This window comes from Hippopotamus amphibius, chromosome 9, assembly GCF_030028045.1.
Source record: "Hippopotamus amphibius kiboko isolate mHipAmp2 chromosome 9, mHipAmp2.hap2, whole genome shotgun sequence".
Classification (NCBI taxonomy): Eukaryota; Metazoa; Chordata; class Mammalia; order Artiodactyla; family Hippopotamidae; genus Hippopotamus; species Hippopotamus amphibius.
Window position 1 is genome coordinate 57,641,577 of NC_080194.1, and position 17,872 is coordinate 57,659,448.

General features: G+C 46.0%; 1 protein-coding gene across 1 annotated transcript in view; it reads left to right on the plus strand.

Annotated features, from left to right (window-relative positions):
• The first annotated feature begins 230 nt into the window (after positions 1–230).
• Positions 231–17,872, plus strand: part of LOC130860892 (transmembrane 4 L6 family member 1-like) — a 53,579-nt gene continuing 35,937 nt past the window's right edge. Inside the window, exons 1-4 of the mRNA XM_057749433.1 lie at positions 231–401; positions 8,881–8,946; positions 11,163–11,308; positions 14,377–14,563. Of these exons, the coding sequence (XP_057605416.1) occupies positions 231–401; positions 8,881–8,946; positions 11,163–11,308; positions 14,377–14,563 (570 nt within the window). The remainder of the gene's footprint in view (positions 402–8,880; positions 8,947–11,162; positions 11,309–14,376; positions 14,564–17,872) is intronic.

The window sequence follows — 17,872 nt, forward strand, 5'->3', positions numbered from 1 at the left end:
CGTGAAGTCTGTAAAATCAATGTTTTCTCTGCTCTACCGAGGAAACTGAGGCTCAGAGGGGGGAGGTGGCTGGCTCCCTGGGTCACGCCACCTACCAAGCGCAGAGCTGGACTTACCATCTTGTTCCTGGGGCTCTGAGGCTGAATCACTGTCTCCTGACTCTGTGGTGGCTGGAGCAGGCAGCCTCCTGGTGTTGGTTGTTTTTCTCTCCCTTCCAGGGAAGATTCACCATGTGCTCTGAGACGGGCTCCAGGTACACGGGCCTGCTGCTCTTGGCCTTGGCCACTGCAGCCATCATCACCAACCTCCTGCTGTACTTTCCCAGTGGGCAGGTGCTGGAGCCTGCCAAGATCACAGACTTGGTCTGGTTTTTCCACGGCTTTCTTGGAGCTGGACTCTTGGTAAGAATGGGGTTTAACTACCTTACCTCCTCCAGATGAATGATGCCCCTAAACAACCTTCAAGTCACAGAGCAATTCATCTCCTCTTGGGGCCACCCTCCTGGGGCCCCCAGAGCATGGTCGGCTGCTCCTTCTCTGTATCCCACAACGTGTGATACATAAATACCCTCCGCATTGGCACATTGTACTGCAAACATCTCTTTATGTGCCTACCTCCCCCATCAGCTGGGAGCTCTTTAAGCACACAGTCCAAGTCTCGTTCACTTTTTCACTTTTACCTGTAATGTACCTACCTAGCAAAGTGCTGACTTAGACTACAGCTTCATATGTGGTTGTTGTGAAAGATATGCTTTATAAAAAGCACAATAACTGAGCATTTGTCAGTTTCATCAGGTTTCAGGATGGCCATCTCGAAAAATAAACTGTGTAGTTGCCAGCAAGGCTTCCCTCAGCTAGATTATGGGGTTGGCAAGATTTTTGTGTAAAAGGCCAGATAGTGACTATTTCCAGCTTTGCAGGCCGTGTGGTCTCTTGTTTTGACTACTCAACTCTGCCGTCATAGGGCAAAAAGTAGCCATTGGCAATATGTAAACAAATGCACAGAACTGTGTTCCAATAAAACTTTATTTATAAAAACAGCCAACCTGCTGGGTTTAGCCCACAAGTTGTAATTTGTTGCCCCCTGAGGTACACACTGAATGTTTTTCCTTCCTTTCCATTTTGTTTTCATCTTGTTCCTCCTCTGCCAGGCATCCAGGGTCCCTTAGGAAAAGATCATGTGTTAATGTGAGACCCCAGTACTGGGCACTGAGCTCAACAAATGGAAGGATGAATGTATGAAGGATAAAGAACCCTCAGAAAAAGGTGCCCACCTCCCTTCCTGTTTCACCTCTCCACACAGTAGTAGACTCAGTGATGTCTCAGTTGCATCCAATGACCACCTGCCCCTCCCATCCTAGCAGAGCTGGGCCTTCTCTTCCTGCACAAGAGAATCTCTAAATCAGCAATACTTCAACAAAGGTTGCCTGTTTCTCAGCTCAGAGCCTCTCACCAGAAGGTGGGGAGCATTAAATGAGATAATGTATATAGAGCACACCGCACATACCTACAGCCTGTAAAATGCACTCTGTCCTCCTTCCTGGCCCAGATTACCAGTTCTTCCTCCTCCTCCCTGGATCCAGCCAAGTGCCTGTGTCTTGCCTCTTACCTACCTTGCTTGTTTCTACAAGACAGGTTTGCATTTCTCAGTTCCACTGCCAAGCAAATCACTAAACAACCCTTGGCCTCACTCTCCTTGTCTGTAGAATATAGAGGAACATCAGCACCCAACTTCTCTCAAATATAGATGAGCAAATACGGTGACTCTTGAAAAGTGTTGAGCAGCTTGAGGAAATTTAGGCTTCCTATTTGCAGGCTCTTAGAGCATTCCCTGAAAGAGAGTGACCCAGAGAGAAGACATTCCTTGGTCCTGGAGAAAGCACAGTGGAGCCTGGCTCAGTCAGGGACCAGATACCCTGTCTGCATAGCATCCCTCAATACCAGCCACTTGCCCAACCCTCACTCCAATTTTCCAACACAATCTCCCAGGATTTCCTAAAAAGATGGCTACGCTTGTATATTCACAGTGAAATGGGGATAAAATAAACAGCACCTAACCAGTCCATGAAGTTGGATAAAGTAAAAACCAATCCCCTTTGCTCTTTTTTTCTTTCCTTTTCCCTTTTTCCTCTTTCTTCCTTTTCTTTTTTTCTTTGATCCGTCCACTTTAGTGTCTAATCTATGCCTTCACGCGTGCCTGGCTCTAAGGCACACTCTGGCAGTGGCCATGAGGCTGGAGAGAGGAGGGTGCCCTTTACCCCTATCTAAAGGTGGAGCTGGCAGGATCTAAAGAGTGATGGAGGTAAGGGGGCGTGGGCAAGGAGCATTCTGGGGAGATGGTGGGGGCGTTCCCTGAGGCAGAGACCTTGGGAGGAGGACAGAGGCTGAGCTCTGTTCCACGTTCACCCCTGAGGGGGCAGAGGATGGTTGGGCTGGGACCAGAGACCAGGAGAGAGGCAAACTTGAGAACCATCACGGAGAGGTGATGCAGAACCCTTGGGGCAGTGGGTTTGCCCAGGGCTTGGAAAGGGACTGGGAGGAGAAAGGAGCCCAGGTCAAAACCCCAGGGAGCCTGCAAATGGAGACTATGCAAAGGGAGGAGAGAGTGGGAAGGAGACTGAGAAAAACAGCTAGAAAGTTTCAGACAACACAGAAAAGAGGAAAGTGAGAAAATCCAAGGAAGGAGAAAGTTTCAGGAAGGAGAGAGGAATCACAGTGACAACTGCAGCAGAAGGGACATAGCTAGGACCTCAAAACCATCCGGTACACAACAAGGTGCTGGTGGCTCTTGGCTTGTGTGGTCCTGAGGGGGCACGGGGACCCCAGACTGCAGAGGGCTGAGGAAGGCGTGGAGGTGAGGAGCTGGACTCTGAATGGAAGAATGCCTTCCTGGCATGGAAAAGGGCAGAATAAGGTCTCAAAAGCCACAGGGGACACGGTAGGCAGTGACAAGCACACCATCAATTTAGCGTCCGCTCTGTGCTGAACACTGTGTAAGGATCTGGAAGGGAGAAAACCTGAATTCATAGTTTCTGCCCTTTAATAATCATTGTAACAGGCATTTCCACAAAGGTTTCAAGTGTATCAAATGCTTGCACACATATTATTTCATTTGCTTCCCACAGTGACTTTGTGAAGTGGGATCGTTACCTCCATCCTGTGGGTAAGGAAATGAGGCCCAGGTAGATTAAGGCATCTGGCCCTGGCCACACAGCAGGCACCAGGCAGAACTGGGATGTCAACACCCATCTGATCTCAAAGCCCGTTCTCTCTCCATTTCTCCCATTTGATGTACATGGGCGCACACAATCCAGGACACGGAGAAAGATGGCATGTGTGAAGCGGTGCCAACAGAGCTCTGCTCTGTACACGCCTTGATGAAACAAGACAGGAGGGTGCCTGGGAGGGACTGCCCCAGACAGTGCTGCTTTCCATACGGACAGAAAAACCGGTCTGCGTGAGTCACCGTCTCCCCACCCTCTCTGCCAGGTGGTCAGCCACTTGGGGGCTGAGTTTACACACACAGGGGTCATAGCTGTGGTGTGTAAAGTCACATCCAGCAGTATGTCATCTCCTGGGCAGGGGGGTCCCCTGCAGCACCCCCGCCACTTCCCATATTTTTGCTGGAAGGCCGCCTCAGGACCTCAGCAAGCTTGTGTCTCAGCAAAGCCAAAGCTAAGAATAACCGCTCTCTGTTTTCATGGGGCCACAGGCCAACCTGGAACTCCTGGCAGGCTTCTGTGGTTAAAACAGGGCATCTGGGACAAGCGTGAATTGGGTGCTCTAGGGACTGAGATGCAGGGCCCCAGTTTCTTTCCATATGTAACCAATGGTTGTTTTCCAGCAATATTATTTGCAAACTTGGCAAGAATATTAGGAGGGAGAGGTTAGGACTAGTCAGTGGTGTGGTTTGGGATCACTCGGGGCCTGACTGGAGGTAGAAGGTCTGCAATAGGTGGGGGTCTGCCCACCCCAGCAGAGATGTTGCTACACTCCTTCAGACCAAGGGAGACGGACAAACGCACAACTAATTCAACCCAGTGGGGTGAGTCCCTGCCGCAGTGAGGCCCAGAGCCTGCAGGAAGCAATCAACTCTACCTCTGGGAACCAAGAGAGGCATCCCATAGAAGCAGGTAGCTGAGCTGTACTGTACGGAATCACAGAATCAGTAGGGTTTTGCCAGGCAGAGAAGGGAGAAGCCTGTTCCAGGCAGAGGAGGCAGTTTGTGTAAAGGCAGAAGAACATTCCAGAGCAGGATGCATTCATGGAAACTGTGCAGTTTGGTGTGGCCAGAGCGAGAGCTGCTTAAGTGAAGAAGAGATAGGAAAGGGTGCTGAAATGCAGACCGAGGCAACATCCCATTTGACCTTGTGTACCATGCTGATGAGCCAGCCCCTGACCCTTGAGTAGTTGACCCACAATTCTTCATTGAGCATCTCCTACGTGCTAGCATTGTTCTGGGCATTGGGGAGACAGCAGAGAAAAAAGCCAACAAAATTCCTACTTTCCTGGGGCTTACATTCTAGTGAAGAAGAGAAAGATCATAAATAATTAACTATGTGGTATAATGTCAGGTGGTGAGGGCTAGGAATAAAATAGAGTAAAGGAATAGTTAGACAGTAAACTATTGTCTGAGGAGGTGGTATTTGAGAAGCCACTTGAATGAAGTAAAGAATGGCCATGCTGATATTTGGGGGAGGAGCATTCCAAACAGAGGGATTGGCACATTCTAAAGCCCTGGGATGGGAATGGGCTGAAAAGTTCCCAGATCCACAAGAAAACCAGTGTAGCAAGAACCATGTAAAAAAGGTCTAGGAGAGAGGGTAGGAAATGAAGTCGGGGGAGAAATGGGCATCCACTAGAACTTTTAAGCAAGAGAGAAGCATTCCCACATGCCATCAAGCTATGACAATCCTGACCTGAAGCCACTGCTTCATCCTGACCCCCATGTTGGAGCCAGGCTTGCTCTAAGTGCCAGGCTATGCTCCCCAGAAGGTGCTTGGAAAGACTTAGCACCCACCTCCTCCAGGGTGGTTCCAACAGCTCTCATTTGTCAACCCCAAACTTGTACCATCACCACACAATCTCCAGTTGGCACTCCCATTTGACTCAAGGATGCTTTGGGTCTCCCAAAGGCCCAGCATAAGACAGAAGAATCAGTAATTCCCTCTGCCAGAGATTCATCAGAATTAAGAAAAGAAACGCAAAAAAGGGAGAGCGTGACATCATCTTCCAGGATATTAGTGTACAGGGACCTGAGGTTCAAAGCTGCCCTCAGCCATCCCCCAGGGAAGCCAGGAATCCTGGCCATCTCTTCCTACTGGGAGGTTCCCATCAGCGCTATACCCCAGCACTGTTACCATGAGATAACTTTGAGAATCTGAGATTTTTGTGAAACTACTTCACTTAAGGAAATATATTTCATTGAATAAATGGGAAATACACACACTTATCAGGTTTTTCTAGAAAAATTTTATATGGCTTTTTCACGCAATAAAACAATGCAGGGCATACAGTCATTCAGTAATATGCTTGAGGTCTGTGAAAGCACCAGCAGTTCTGATCTTTTTCTCCTCTGGGGCTAAGAATTCAGGTATGTGACCTGATTGATACCAGTGTTGGGAAGAAAGAAAATAAGGCCGAAGGCCAGGAGGGGAAAGGGAAAGAGTAGGGTGATAGGCCCTTAATGATGCTCTTCCTCTCCTCTATCACCTCCTTAGCTCAAAAATTGTCCTCTGTCTAAGGCATCTTGGAACTGAATATTTGGAAAGAACCTTAGACATCAATATTTTATTCATTCTTATTTTATAGATTTTTGTGTGTGGTGTCATTTCCTGCAAATGAAAGTTACAATCCTTTTATCCCTCATCTAGCCTTAATTCATTCCATCTCATCTTCAGCTTTGGTTTTTGTTGTTGTTGTCGTCTGTGTTTGTTTTGCTTTTTTTGGCCGCACCACAGGGCTTGTAGGATCTTATTTCCCCAACTAGGGATTGAACTCGGGCCCAAGGCAGTGAAAGCTCAGAGTCCTAATCACTTCCTAACCAGGCAGTCCCTGGTTTTTTTCCTCTTTTTTAAATTTTTTAAAAAATTTCATTGCAGTATAGTTGATTTACAATGTTGTGTGAATTTCTGCTCTACAGCAAAGTGATTCAGTTATACATATAATAATATATTCTTTTTCACATTCTTTTCCATTATGCTTTATCACAGGATAGTGAATATAGCTCCTCGCACTATACAGTAGGGCCTTGTTGTTTTAATAGAGGTAAACCAGAGGCCAAGAGCGGTTAGGCTAGATGCAAGTTGTAGAGCTAGTGTATGGCATAGCCAGGTGTAGAATGCAGATCTCAGGCCTCTCACCTGTTGATGCTTAAAAGATGCCCAAAGCCGAGGACAGAGGCGGCTCAGATGGGCAGTGCCTTGGTGGGGTCAGCTTTGGCCAAGGTCTGATGGGCAGCATTGCAGATCAGGAACTCTGTTTTGTCTGTGCACAGAGTAAAACATCTTGGGGACCCTGAACAACGTTAACCGAACTCACCAAAGCTCAACTGGTAAATCAAAACATCAGTGTATTTATCGCGAGGAGAACTAAGGAGAAATACTCCTGCCAGGGATAGGGGGATGGTGGGGGGAACTGCAGGATCTTCTCTCATCTGTCTCCATGGATGTGGCATGCAGGGTGGTGGGAGCCAAATGGAGCTGGTCTTGAAACCATGCTCCACAGCGGGCAGGCTGGGAGAGTTTAGGCAGGGCACTTGTCTCTCCAAGTCTCAGTCCCTCTCTCAGTGACACAGGGATATCCGTCATAGCCACCGCCTGAGATGATGATGAGTGTTGTGGGAAATCACATGGAGAACACCTGCTCCCAAGACTGGCTCATGGCTGGTCCTCACACAATGGCCGCTGTAAGCGGATGGGAGCAAGGGATGCCTACCAATCCCTGTTCCTAGGGTTACAGAGTTGACCCATTCCTACTAAAGAGAGAGAGCTGATAATAAGGCAAACTCAGCACACTCTTCCCCAGCACAGAGGACACCCACTGCCAAATCCTAAACCTGTGGTTCTCTTTTTACTAGATGCCATGCCCCCATCAAGGCTTCATAAAGTCTGCAGACCCCCTGGGAGCAGGCCAAAGTTTGGTGCAGTGTCTGTCTGTTTTGCTTTACAGGGAATTGGGTACCTTTAGGAGGGGTATGCATCTTCCAGTTCTCTCCATAGTTCCCACCACTCCCAATTGTGTTATACCAGGGCACATTTTCTTACATTTCTTACTTAAAATTACCTGCTTGGGGGACTTCCCTGGTTGAGTGGCGCAGTGGTTAAGAATCTGCCTGCCAATGCAGGGGACATGGGTTTGATCCCTGGTCCGGGAAGATCCCACATGCCATGGAGCAACTAAGCCCATGCACCACAACTACTGAAGCCCGAGTGCCTAAAGCCTGTGCTCCACAACAAGAGAAGCCCGCGCACTGCAATGAAGAGTAGCCCCCTCTCACCACGTGAAAGAAAGCCTGCACGCAGCAATGAAGACCCAATACAGCCAAAAAAAAACGAAAGTAAAGGAAAAAAAAGAAAAGGAAAGAAAGAAAAGAAATTTAAAAAAGAAAAAAATTACTTACTTGGCCTCTAAAGGCATAGGAGTTTGCAAACCGCACCCCCCACCTTAGACTAGCAGGTGAAAGAACACATCCATGTAGATAGACAGCAATCATCATCCTTTTTAGCATCAATCACATACCCATACATTCCCCAGGGTACATCTTGCTCCCTTGGTAGGGACCAAGTAGGGATCTCTCAGGGTGAGGAGATTTTTTTTCATAAAGTTTTCATCCATTATGTATTTATTTCTTGCTCCTGACCCATGGCCCTACCATGCCCCTATCTTCCTCCCACCCCACAGTGCCAGAAGAAACATGGAGATATGTCATCATAGACTCGTAGACTTTACCACCATACCACTGGGTCCTGATTCCATGTTGTGCACTGTGGTAAGAACTGCTGACTCAGCGCTCAGCCCCCAGTGGTAGAAGGACAATGAGCGTGCTCAGTGCAACAGGATGGATGGGGGGATGGGGGGAGAGGAGGGGACTGAATACTACAAAGAGGAGATGTATCGGTTTCCTATAGCTGCTATAACAAATTATCACAAACTTGGTGGCTTAAAACAGGACTCGCTCACTGCTCTGGAGGTCAGAGTTCTCAGTAAATGTGCTGGCAGGACCCCATGGTCTGGGCTGTAGGGGAAAATCATTCCTTGCCTCTTCCAGCTTCTGGGGGCTGTTGGCACTCTTTGGCTTCTAAAGACATTACTCCTGTCTCTGCCTATGTCACCTTGTCCTCCGTGTGTCTCTCAAAACTCCTTCTGCTTCTCTCTTATCAGGATACATGTGATTGCATTTAGGGCCCACCCAGATAATTTAGGATAAGCTCTTCCTATTAAGGTCCCAACCCAATCATATCATTTGTCATATAGGGTAATATTCACAGGTCCTGGGATTAGGAAGTGAATGTATCTTTGGGGGACCTTCGGTGCAGCCTACCACAGAAAATGACGTTTCACCTGGCCCTTTGAAGGTGAATAGGAGTTTACCTGATGGAAAAAGGTGAAGGGCATATTCAAAGGCCCAGAAGCAGGAAAGTCCGGGGTCGCTCCTGGGAGCCCATAAGCTGGTGTGTCAGGAGGTCTCGATGGAGAAGAGGTAAGACTCTGGTGGCAGGTCAGGAGCAAGACATAAAGGGCTCACATACAATGTCCAGGAGCTGTGTTGTGTCCTACAGGCAATAAGGAATCATTAGACATTTTTAAATAGCTTGAGTTTGGAACTTTGTTCCAAAAAGGTAACATTCCCGTCACTACAAGAGCATCTTCTTTGCCACAGGTTATGGTGCCAGCACTGATGCTGTTGAGGGGAGGTGGAGAGGGCTGCTGTGCTCACAGATGGGGGGTAAGTACTGCGGGGTCTACAGAAGGTTTAGCCTCCCACCCACACCCCCTAAAGGGCTTACTTCCTAGGCTGTGAGTGTTCCCTCTTCTGAAGGCCAGACTATTAACCCATTGACTATAGTCTAGTACTTCTAATACCCTCCGTTCACGTATTTATTTTTATCGATGTCTGGTTGATTTACAATATTGTGTCAGTTTCAGGTATAGAGCATAGTGATTTGGTATTTTTGCACATTATACTCCATTACAGGTTATTACAAGACCTAGGGTATAATTCCTTGTGCTATAGTGTATATCTTTGTCGGTTACTTTATGCATAATAGTGTGGTATCTGTTAATCCCATACCCCTAATCGGTCCCACCCCCGTCCTTCTCTCCTTTGGTAACCACATGTTTTCTATATCTGTGAGTCTGTTTCTGTTTTGCATATACATTCACTAGTATTATTTTTTAGATTGCTCATCTAAGTGACTAATAGTTCCTTCTAAAGCATGGTGATATTATGCAGGGCTCTCGCCAACAGTGATGAGGGCTATTGTGTGAGATTCCAGGAAGGATGAGCCTGGAGAGGGTGTGAAGAGAGCCATTTACACACAAAGCCTGTGAGCTCTGGTGGACCAGCCTGTGAAGTTTGGTTGGTTGTTTCTATCAGTCTGTCTGTCTGCAGGAAGGTCTACGACCCTCCATCTTTTGGCTTTCTTATTTCCCTGATAGCCAGTGGAGTAACACATCCTAGGACCAGGAGTTGAGCAAGAAGGGAATTGGAGGTTGTACTCTCAAAAACTCTTTCACAGATACTCTCTTACAGTGGCCCCGTGAAGAACAGAAGGCTGACACTTTGTAAGTGCATCCATTATGTATTTGTTTCTTGTTCCTGACGTGTGGCCCTCTTACACCACTGCTCTTTCTACTGCCTGATGCTGCTGGAAAAAAACAATGGAAATATCACCACAAATTTTACAAACTTGCCTACATTTGATGAATAGGAAAGGAAAAGCCCAGAGAGGCTGAGTGGCCTGCCCAGATTCACATGGCTGTGATCTTAGAGCTGGAATGGACATTGATGACTATTTACCCAACTCCAGGCAAAGTGTAAGCTGCTTTCTTGAAGGCAAGGTCCGCACCCTACATACCCCCAAGTGCCTGACACACAGTCAGCTCTCAGGACACACCCAGTGAAGGACTGGCTGAGCTGGGACTCACCCCCAGAATTATTCTCTTTCCCACATACAAACCTGCTTACCAAGGTCCCTGCTCACAGCAAGCTGTTCACTGCTCTTATCTTCCTAGTTCATAAACCATCTCACTTCTCTCTTCTACTCCCAAGGTCCCCTCTCCCAACCCTCACAGCCCCCAATCAGCCCCTACACAGAGACCTTAGCCACCAGGTCATCTGAGGACCATCTCAAGGAGCTCCCTGAGTCATTCCATTCACCTCGAGCCAGCCCCTCCCTCACTTGCTGTGGGGAGAAAGACACAACATGGACGTGTCAGGAATAAGGGCTCATGCTTTGAAGCAAACAAGTCCCTCAGCTTTGCCCCAATTTAATGAGCCAATACACCAGAAGGTTGCCCTTCCCGGACACTTGCCTCACCAACACACTCACTCACTCATCCAGTCAACACATATTTATGGAGTTTGCACACAGTACAAGGCCCTGTGTTGGTCACTGACTCAGGCAATAGAAAAATGATTATTCATTTACTCATCTAATCATACAGCATTTACTGAACACCCACTACCAGTAGGTTTCATGTAGGTTTCAAACAGATCCAATACAAATTGATCAGTCGCTCTGTTTTGAGAAAGACTGTGGGGCTTTTTCTTCCAGAGGAAGAGTGCTGAGATCAATTGCTGATGTCTGCTGTGAGTGCAGACTAGGGGACTGGCAGCACACCTGTATCATGTGCCAGGCAGTGTGTAGGCACTGAGAGTTCAATGATGAATAAGCTTCTTGCTCACAGTTTTGTAGTGGATGATTTCATTCTTTAGAATTGCAAATGGAGCAGGTGAATGGACATAGGTCTTCTCAGCTCTAGTGCCCCCATTTTTGTGTGTGCATTTGGGAAGCAAAACAAGGATGCCTACCTGACGTAGTGTCTCTAAGAGAAGATTCCCCTCTGCAATTTGCCAGGATACTCAGGATGGATCTTTCTAAAGGACCCCCACCTCCCTCAGCATTGCTGCACTGAATTTCTGATTCTGTTCCATTGCAGATGCTATTCCCTGTGCTCCTGGCCGTACAGGGCACTGTGGGGGCCCTGTATTGTGTGGTCATTTCTTCGCTGGGTTTGCTCAGTGGACCCCTCTGTGACACAGGCAGTGGAAACTACACCTACCCTTTCAGGAATGACTCCCTGGAGTGAGTAGCATTTATGGCCTGGGATCTGTGTCTAACATCTAAAGATAATACCGTGATGACCACAAAGAGTGTGTGCTCTCAGAATTGACGATGCTGTAGTGCGGCCACGTACTTTCCATTCATACCTGGTGTCTTGCTCCTCTCTCTGTACCAAATCAACAATTTTGCTCCCAAATCACCCATCTCTAGAGGTGATTGGCCAAGGCAAGATTTGCCCATGAATTAAACAGTTCACCCAAAGCATTCAATACAATACCTTGACTTCATTTACCCCCATTATTAAACTCAGGTGAATGAATGCTGAGGGCCTGCTTCGTACTGACTAGGCATTGTGATAAAAGAAGGAATTACAAAAGATGGATAAGACCACTTGCCTATTTACAACTTGCCTGTTCACAATCTAACTGGGGAGACAACAGCCAAATTAGGGGTTTGTTTTGTGACGATCTCAGCCTGTCAATAAGCAGTGTTGTGGTTGGACCAACCCTTGTGGTTCTTATTATGATTGCAAGACACCCTTTAGCAATAACCATCAAGAAACTTCAAAAAAATAAAGTTTTCTTGCTTAGAGGACCTGGAAATTGCACGTCACACCTGGGGTCACACAGCAAGGTCGGGTGGGGGGTTGGGGGGGTGGGGAGCATGAGTGCATGGGCCCGGGGTTCCGCTTTTATTGGGGATGAGGGTGGGGGTCTAGGGTTTCATGGGTTCACTCTTTATTGATGATTTTACAACATAAGAACAGGAATTTAAAGCACAGGAATAGAAAAAATAAGTGGCCCCAAAGGTTAGTTATTGAAATCAACCAAGATCTCTGAAACAAAGGAGCCTCAGTCAGGCAAGGAGGCCTGGCTCCTTACCGAGGTGTGAGTGCCGCTCTGTGTTTATTTGAGATAGCCCTCTTTGAAGCGGATGCCTCGCCATCACAGCTTAAGTCAGGCACTTGCATTCAGAAAGAAAAACCAACTGTCAGGGTTTACACTGCAGGGTTGCACAAACATCCTAAAATGATGGGCCCTGTGACACCTGTTGATTTTCCTAAAGGAGTAGGGAAAGAAGCCCAGCACCACTGATTGAGGAAGACACTGCTTCTCATTTCGTGCTCTCTCCCTGGTAGAGCTCATCCATCCCCATGGCTTTCAGAACCCTCCATCTATCCGTATAAATAATCCCCAAATGTCTAGCTCCAGCGCAGAACTTTCTTTTGAATTCCTGACCCAGATACAAAATTACCTCTTTGAAATTTCCTCTTGAGAATCTCAGATCATTTCAATATCAAAATGTCCAAACCCTTGATGTTCCCTCACCAATTTCCTCTCTGTCATCCCTAGCCCATTAGATGGCACCTAAAACCTGTGATTCTTCTCCTTTCTTGTGCCCCAAGTTTAATCCACCACCAAATCCTGTCAGTTCTACCTCGACAATGCGCCTGGAATCCGGCCACTGCTCTTCGCCTGGTGTGTCATCACCCCATTCCAAATCTGCCTCCACGGCTACCCCAGCCCTCCAGCAGGCATCCCAGCTCAGCCCTTTCACCATAGATGAGCCGGGGTTAGCGGGGCTGTAAAATGTAAAATGCAGGGTAAGGCCAAGAAATCTTTACGTTTAAGGACATTTTGATCTCATTGAGAACTCAATAGGTGACCATGGATATGCGTGAAGGCAGAGATTAAAGGCAAAGATACTAAATAATATACAACTCTGTAAAACAGGGCCTGAAAACCTATTCCATTTTCTTTTTGTCCAACCAGTACCCTCTGATTCCAAATTTCCCCTACAGATTTTGCTTACCTGCTGTTTCCTGTTACGACGCACCGCCCTCCCCTTGGCTGCTGCCTCCTTCAAGGCCCAGTGACTCCTTATTTCCCCTCGAAACCCTCTCCAGCTACTCTAAACCTCCAGACCTCCCCTTTTCATGATGATAACTATAAATACACTGCCTACTGCATGGCAAACCCTGGGCTACTAGCTAATCCTCCCAATCACCCGGTGACATTTTATTGGTGCCATTTTGGGCCCCATTTTACATATAAGGAATCTGATATACAGAAACAGAAAACTGTTGGGGACAGGGCAGTCTGCATGTTGATGCATATATCAATCAATGGCATATTGATTATTTTGAATTAAAGTTACTTAAGAAAGAGACGATGCAAGAAGGACACTCTGACCCTCCTCTGTCTCCCTGAAAGCAGGAAATAAATCTCTCATGTGAAAGGTGCATCTGTGGGCAGAAGGACACCCTTATCGCCAGAGATAGAGAGTTCAGGGCCAAGACGTCTGGATAAACAGACGTTATTACTTTAATTTACTACCAAGCGCAAGCTGTTTAGATTCTTTACTAATTAAGCACCCAAACCTAAGTTTCTTTGTCCTGTCAATTTCTCACAAATTTATACTTCTTGTCTAAAGAATGTAAAAGCTCCCTCCTTTGGGGAACCCCTGGTGGTCCAGTGGGGAGGATTCTGTGCTCTCACTGCCCATAAGCTGCATGGAGCAGCCGAAAAAAAAAAAATAGCTGCCTCCTTTGGGTACTTCTTTAAGTCTCTTTTCTATGAGACCTCCATGGGCATGAATTAAAATTTGTTTCTTTTTCTGCTGTTAATTTTTGTTGGTTCAGTTTTATTATCAGTCCAGCCACAAAAACTCAAGAGGGGGTAGAGAGGATATTTCCCTCTCTCTGACAAAGTTTATCAAGAACTTCTTAGTGAAGGAGCTGGAATTAGGATCCAGGTTTGTGGGACTTCAGAGCCTGAGCTCTTAACCAATCCTTACTGTGCCTGAGATCTTTAGAGCAGTTCAACTCTTATACCACATGATTTCCTGCTTCTTCCTGAGGTCCCTTGTGCAGCTATGTCTATACCCACAATGCTTTGCTGAGATGCTGTTCTATTACGGGAAAGAGGTTGTGTTCGACCCTCAACCAATGGTCAATCATAAGTATGCTGTCCTTATGAAGATTAGAGAGATTAAATATTAGACTGGTGTCTCTCACATACTTGTCAATAGCAGTTCTCTCCCTTTCCTGTCTCCCAAAGTCAGGCTAATTGTCTCCCGTGTCCTGGCAGGAACAGCTACTTACTCAACCAGCCCACCTGGGCTACCTGCCAAGAGCCTGAGCACATCGTCCTCTGGAACGTGGTCTTGTTCTCCATTCTCCTGGGGATTGGCGTGGTGGAAGCTGTCCTTTGCCTGAGCCAAGCTGTCAGTGGACTCTGTGACATCGTCTGTGGTACCTGCGTCCGAAAAGGACAGGTCAGTGCTTCTAGAACCCAGGAATTTTCAAGTCATTTCCCCTGACCTGTTTCTCACATCTCCCTCCTGCCCCAACCCCACACCTCCAGAGGTAATTCAGTAACCCAGGAATGACTTTTGAAATGTAGAACTTCATTTGCCATTTGGGGTTTAATTTTCTTTCAGGTGACTATAACTGGCTTATGACCAGCCTAAGAAATCGGAACTGATTGGCAGCGTTCCCCAGATTCAGAAGGACTGGATTTGATGAATGTCAACCCCCAGAGTTCTGAGAAGCTGAGGAAAAGCACCCAATTTTTGATCAAGAGTTTTGATCTTCTTTGCTAGAATCAAGATTGTCATTTCCCTCAAATGATCTCTAAGAATAATATGTCATAAGGCTGTAAATTAAAAAAAAATAATAATAATATAATAATAGATGCTTAACTGTATTGAGTTGTTACTATATCCCAGGCCTGGTGCTAAGCGCTTTATCTATATTGTTTCAATTAATCCTACAAAGCAAGTAGCATTATAATGCCATCTTACAGATGAGGAACTCAGGCTCAGAGAGGTTCAATTAGTTGTCCAAAGTCAACAAATCTAAGTTTTGAACTTGAGCCTGATTCCAACATTTATTTTCTTGACCACTCTCTCCAGCAACACTCAAACCGCTGGACTAGTTCTGTGGATTGTAATAGGTGTTATTCATTTACCAAAAAAGCGGTGGGGGAGATTCTGTGGTCAAGTTAACTTGAGACACACTGAATTAAAGTGTAATAGGTTTCTCTACTGTAGGACTTGTCAGAACCTTTACAAAGCCAGTATGTATAGCTAATCTCCAGGAAGAGAATAGCAAATGCAGACTTTCTGAGAAGTTTTATTTGACCACAAAACCCTTTTCTCCTAGAGCAATTTTTAATGGGGCTAATATTCCATGGAGCCCACTTTGAAAAGGACTGCATGACTTAGTGATGAGGTAGAACCTACCTCCCTTAACCCATGAGAATCCAAAAGACTTTTCCAAACCACCAGAGAAGCAGAAAAAATATGGGATGAAACAGATTAAGGATGACTCACCTGTGTTTAAGAAAAGAAAAGAAAAGTTTTGCTGTAATTGCTGGAATCAGAAGTTTTCTTTTCAGTCTTCCTTACTGTCATTGCAGCAAACATTTATTTTTATTTTTTATTTTTTAAATTTTTTATTGAAGTATAGTTGATTTAAAACAGTGTTAGTTTCAGTTGTACAGCAAAGTGATTCAGTTATACATATCCATATATCTATTCTTTTTCAGATTCTTTTCCATTATAGGTTATTACAAGATACTGAATACAGTTCCCTGTGCTATACAATAGGTCTTTGTTGTTTCTCTAGTTAATATATGTATCTGTTAATCCCAAACTCCTAATTTATCCCTCCCCTTTGGTAACCATAGATTGTTTTCTATGTTTGAGAGTCTGTTTCGGTTTTCTAAACAAGTTGTTTGTACCATTTTTTTAGATTGAACAAACAAGTGATATCATATGATACGTGTCTTTCTCACAACAAACAATTTTAAGAACTCGGTCTATCGTACAAGCCGTGGCAGTTCCCAAAGAGGCATCAGACAGGGTTTCTGCTTCAGGATACTTGCAAACTATGAATCTTGCATCGCTGACTGATTCCATAGGTGATATCCAGGGCCCTTGCTAGCCCACATGGCACCTTTTTACAAATTAGGGGGAAAAAAGCAAACGTTACAGCTTGGCAAGTAGACAGAGCCAATGGCAAATTTTTAAAAGGTGACTTCTCCTCCAGGTTGATGCCCATTTGGGGTGGAATAATGTCCCCCACCAGAATCCATATTTAACAGGAACCTCAGAGTGTGACCTTATTTGGAAATAGGGTCTTTGTTGATATAGTTAATTAAAATGAGGTCATACTAGATTAGAGTAGACTCTCATATGACCAGTGTCCTTCTAAGGAGAGAAGAAACACACAAAGAGAAGGCCACATGAAGATGGAGACAGAAATTGAAATTATGCTGCCACAAACGAAGGAATGCCAAAGATTTCTAGTAACCACCAGAAGCTAGGGGAGAGACATGGTACAGATTCTCCCTCTGAGCCTCCAAGACCGCCACATCTCAATTTCAGATTTCTAGCCTCCAAAACTGTGAGCAGATAAATTTCTGGGGTTAGTTTGTTTCTTTGTTTTTGTTCCTGGCCACAAGGCTTGCGGAATCTTGGTTCTCTGACCAGGGACTGAACACAGGCCCTCAGCAATGATAGCACAGAGTTTTAACCACTGGGCAACCAGGGAATTTCCAAATTTCTGTTGTTTTAAGCCACCCAAATTTCTGTTGTTTTAAGTCGTAGTTACAGCAGCTCTCAGACACCCATACATACATAGTTCCACACAAGGGTGCAGGCAAGCTAGGCTGGATCTCAGCCCCCCCGACTCATCTGGGCTACTGCCTTGTACAGAAACATCCTACTCAAATGAAGGTAGCCCTGCTGATGCCACAAATGCCCAGCTGCTCTGCTACCCCAGGCTGTTCCTTCAGCTTCCCTTTAGCCCTCCCACTGACAGGAAGCAGACACACAACCCCAGAAAGAGAGGTACCCAGTACCCTGCAATGAGCCCAGCACTGCACTGGCACCAAGACTGTTCCCTCAGCCCTGACAAAGCTGAGGTTGTCGTCCCCATGAGAAAACTGGGCTTAGGGAGGGGAGGAATTTAGAACAGTCAGTCCATCAGATTGAATGGCTCTATATAGCCCAAATACTGTTTCCCTGGCAGGAAAAAAAATCCAAAGCCAAAAGTTTTATTAGCTTTTCCCCATTAAAACATCCTCTGTGTAAAGTGAAGGATTTGAAGCAAAGGAGGAGAAAGCTTTTCTGCCTCCAGCAAAAGTCCCTCTTGTGGTTCTTCCTTTGGTGAGTAAAAGGAACTTGGAGTTAAAGACACCAAGTACAAACATTCCGTGGCCAACAAAGTGGGTGGAGGAGGCACTGAGCTGCCCTCGGGTGTGGCCCCAGCTCGTAAAGGCAGCAGAATTTAGCTAATGTGCTCCATCAAGAGCTTTGCAGGGCAGGAATAGCACCACCAACATTTTAAACGTGAGACCAGCTGTAAAATGATTCATGATTAATCCATTAAAAAAGTATTTATTGCCAAATAGAAAAAGGAACTCTCTGAAATTAAATAGAAGCAGTTGATTTTTTGAGACTAACTTAGGTCTACTTCAACTACATGACAACTATTTCCTGAGCTTCTACAATGTGCAAAGCAAAGTGCCTGGAGAAAGGAGGGACGAATGGGGCTCTCAGTTCTGAAAGAAGGGGTTT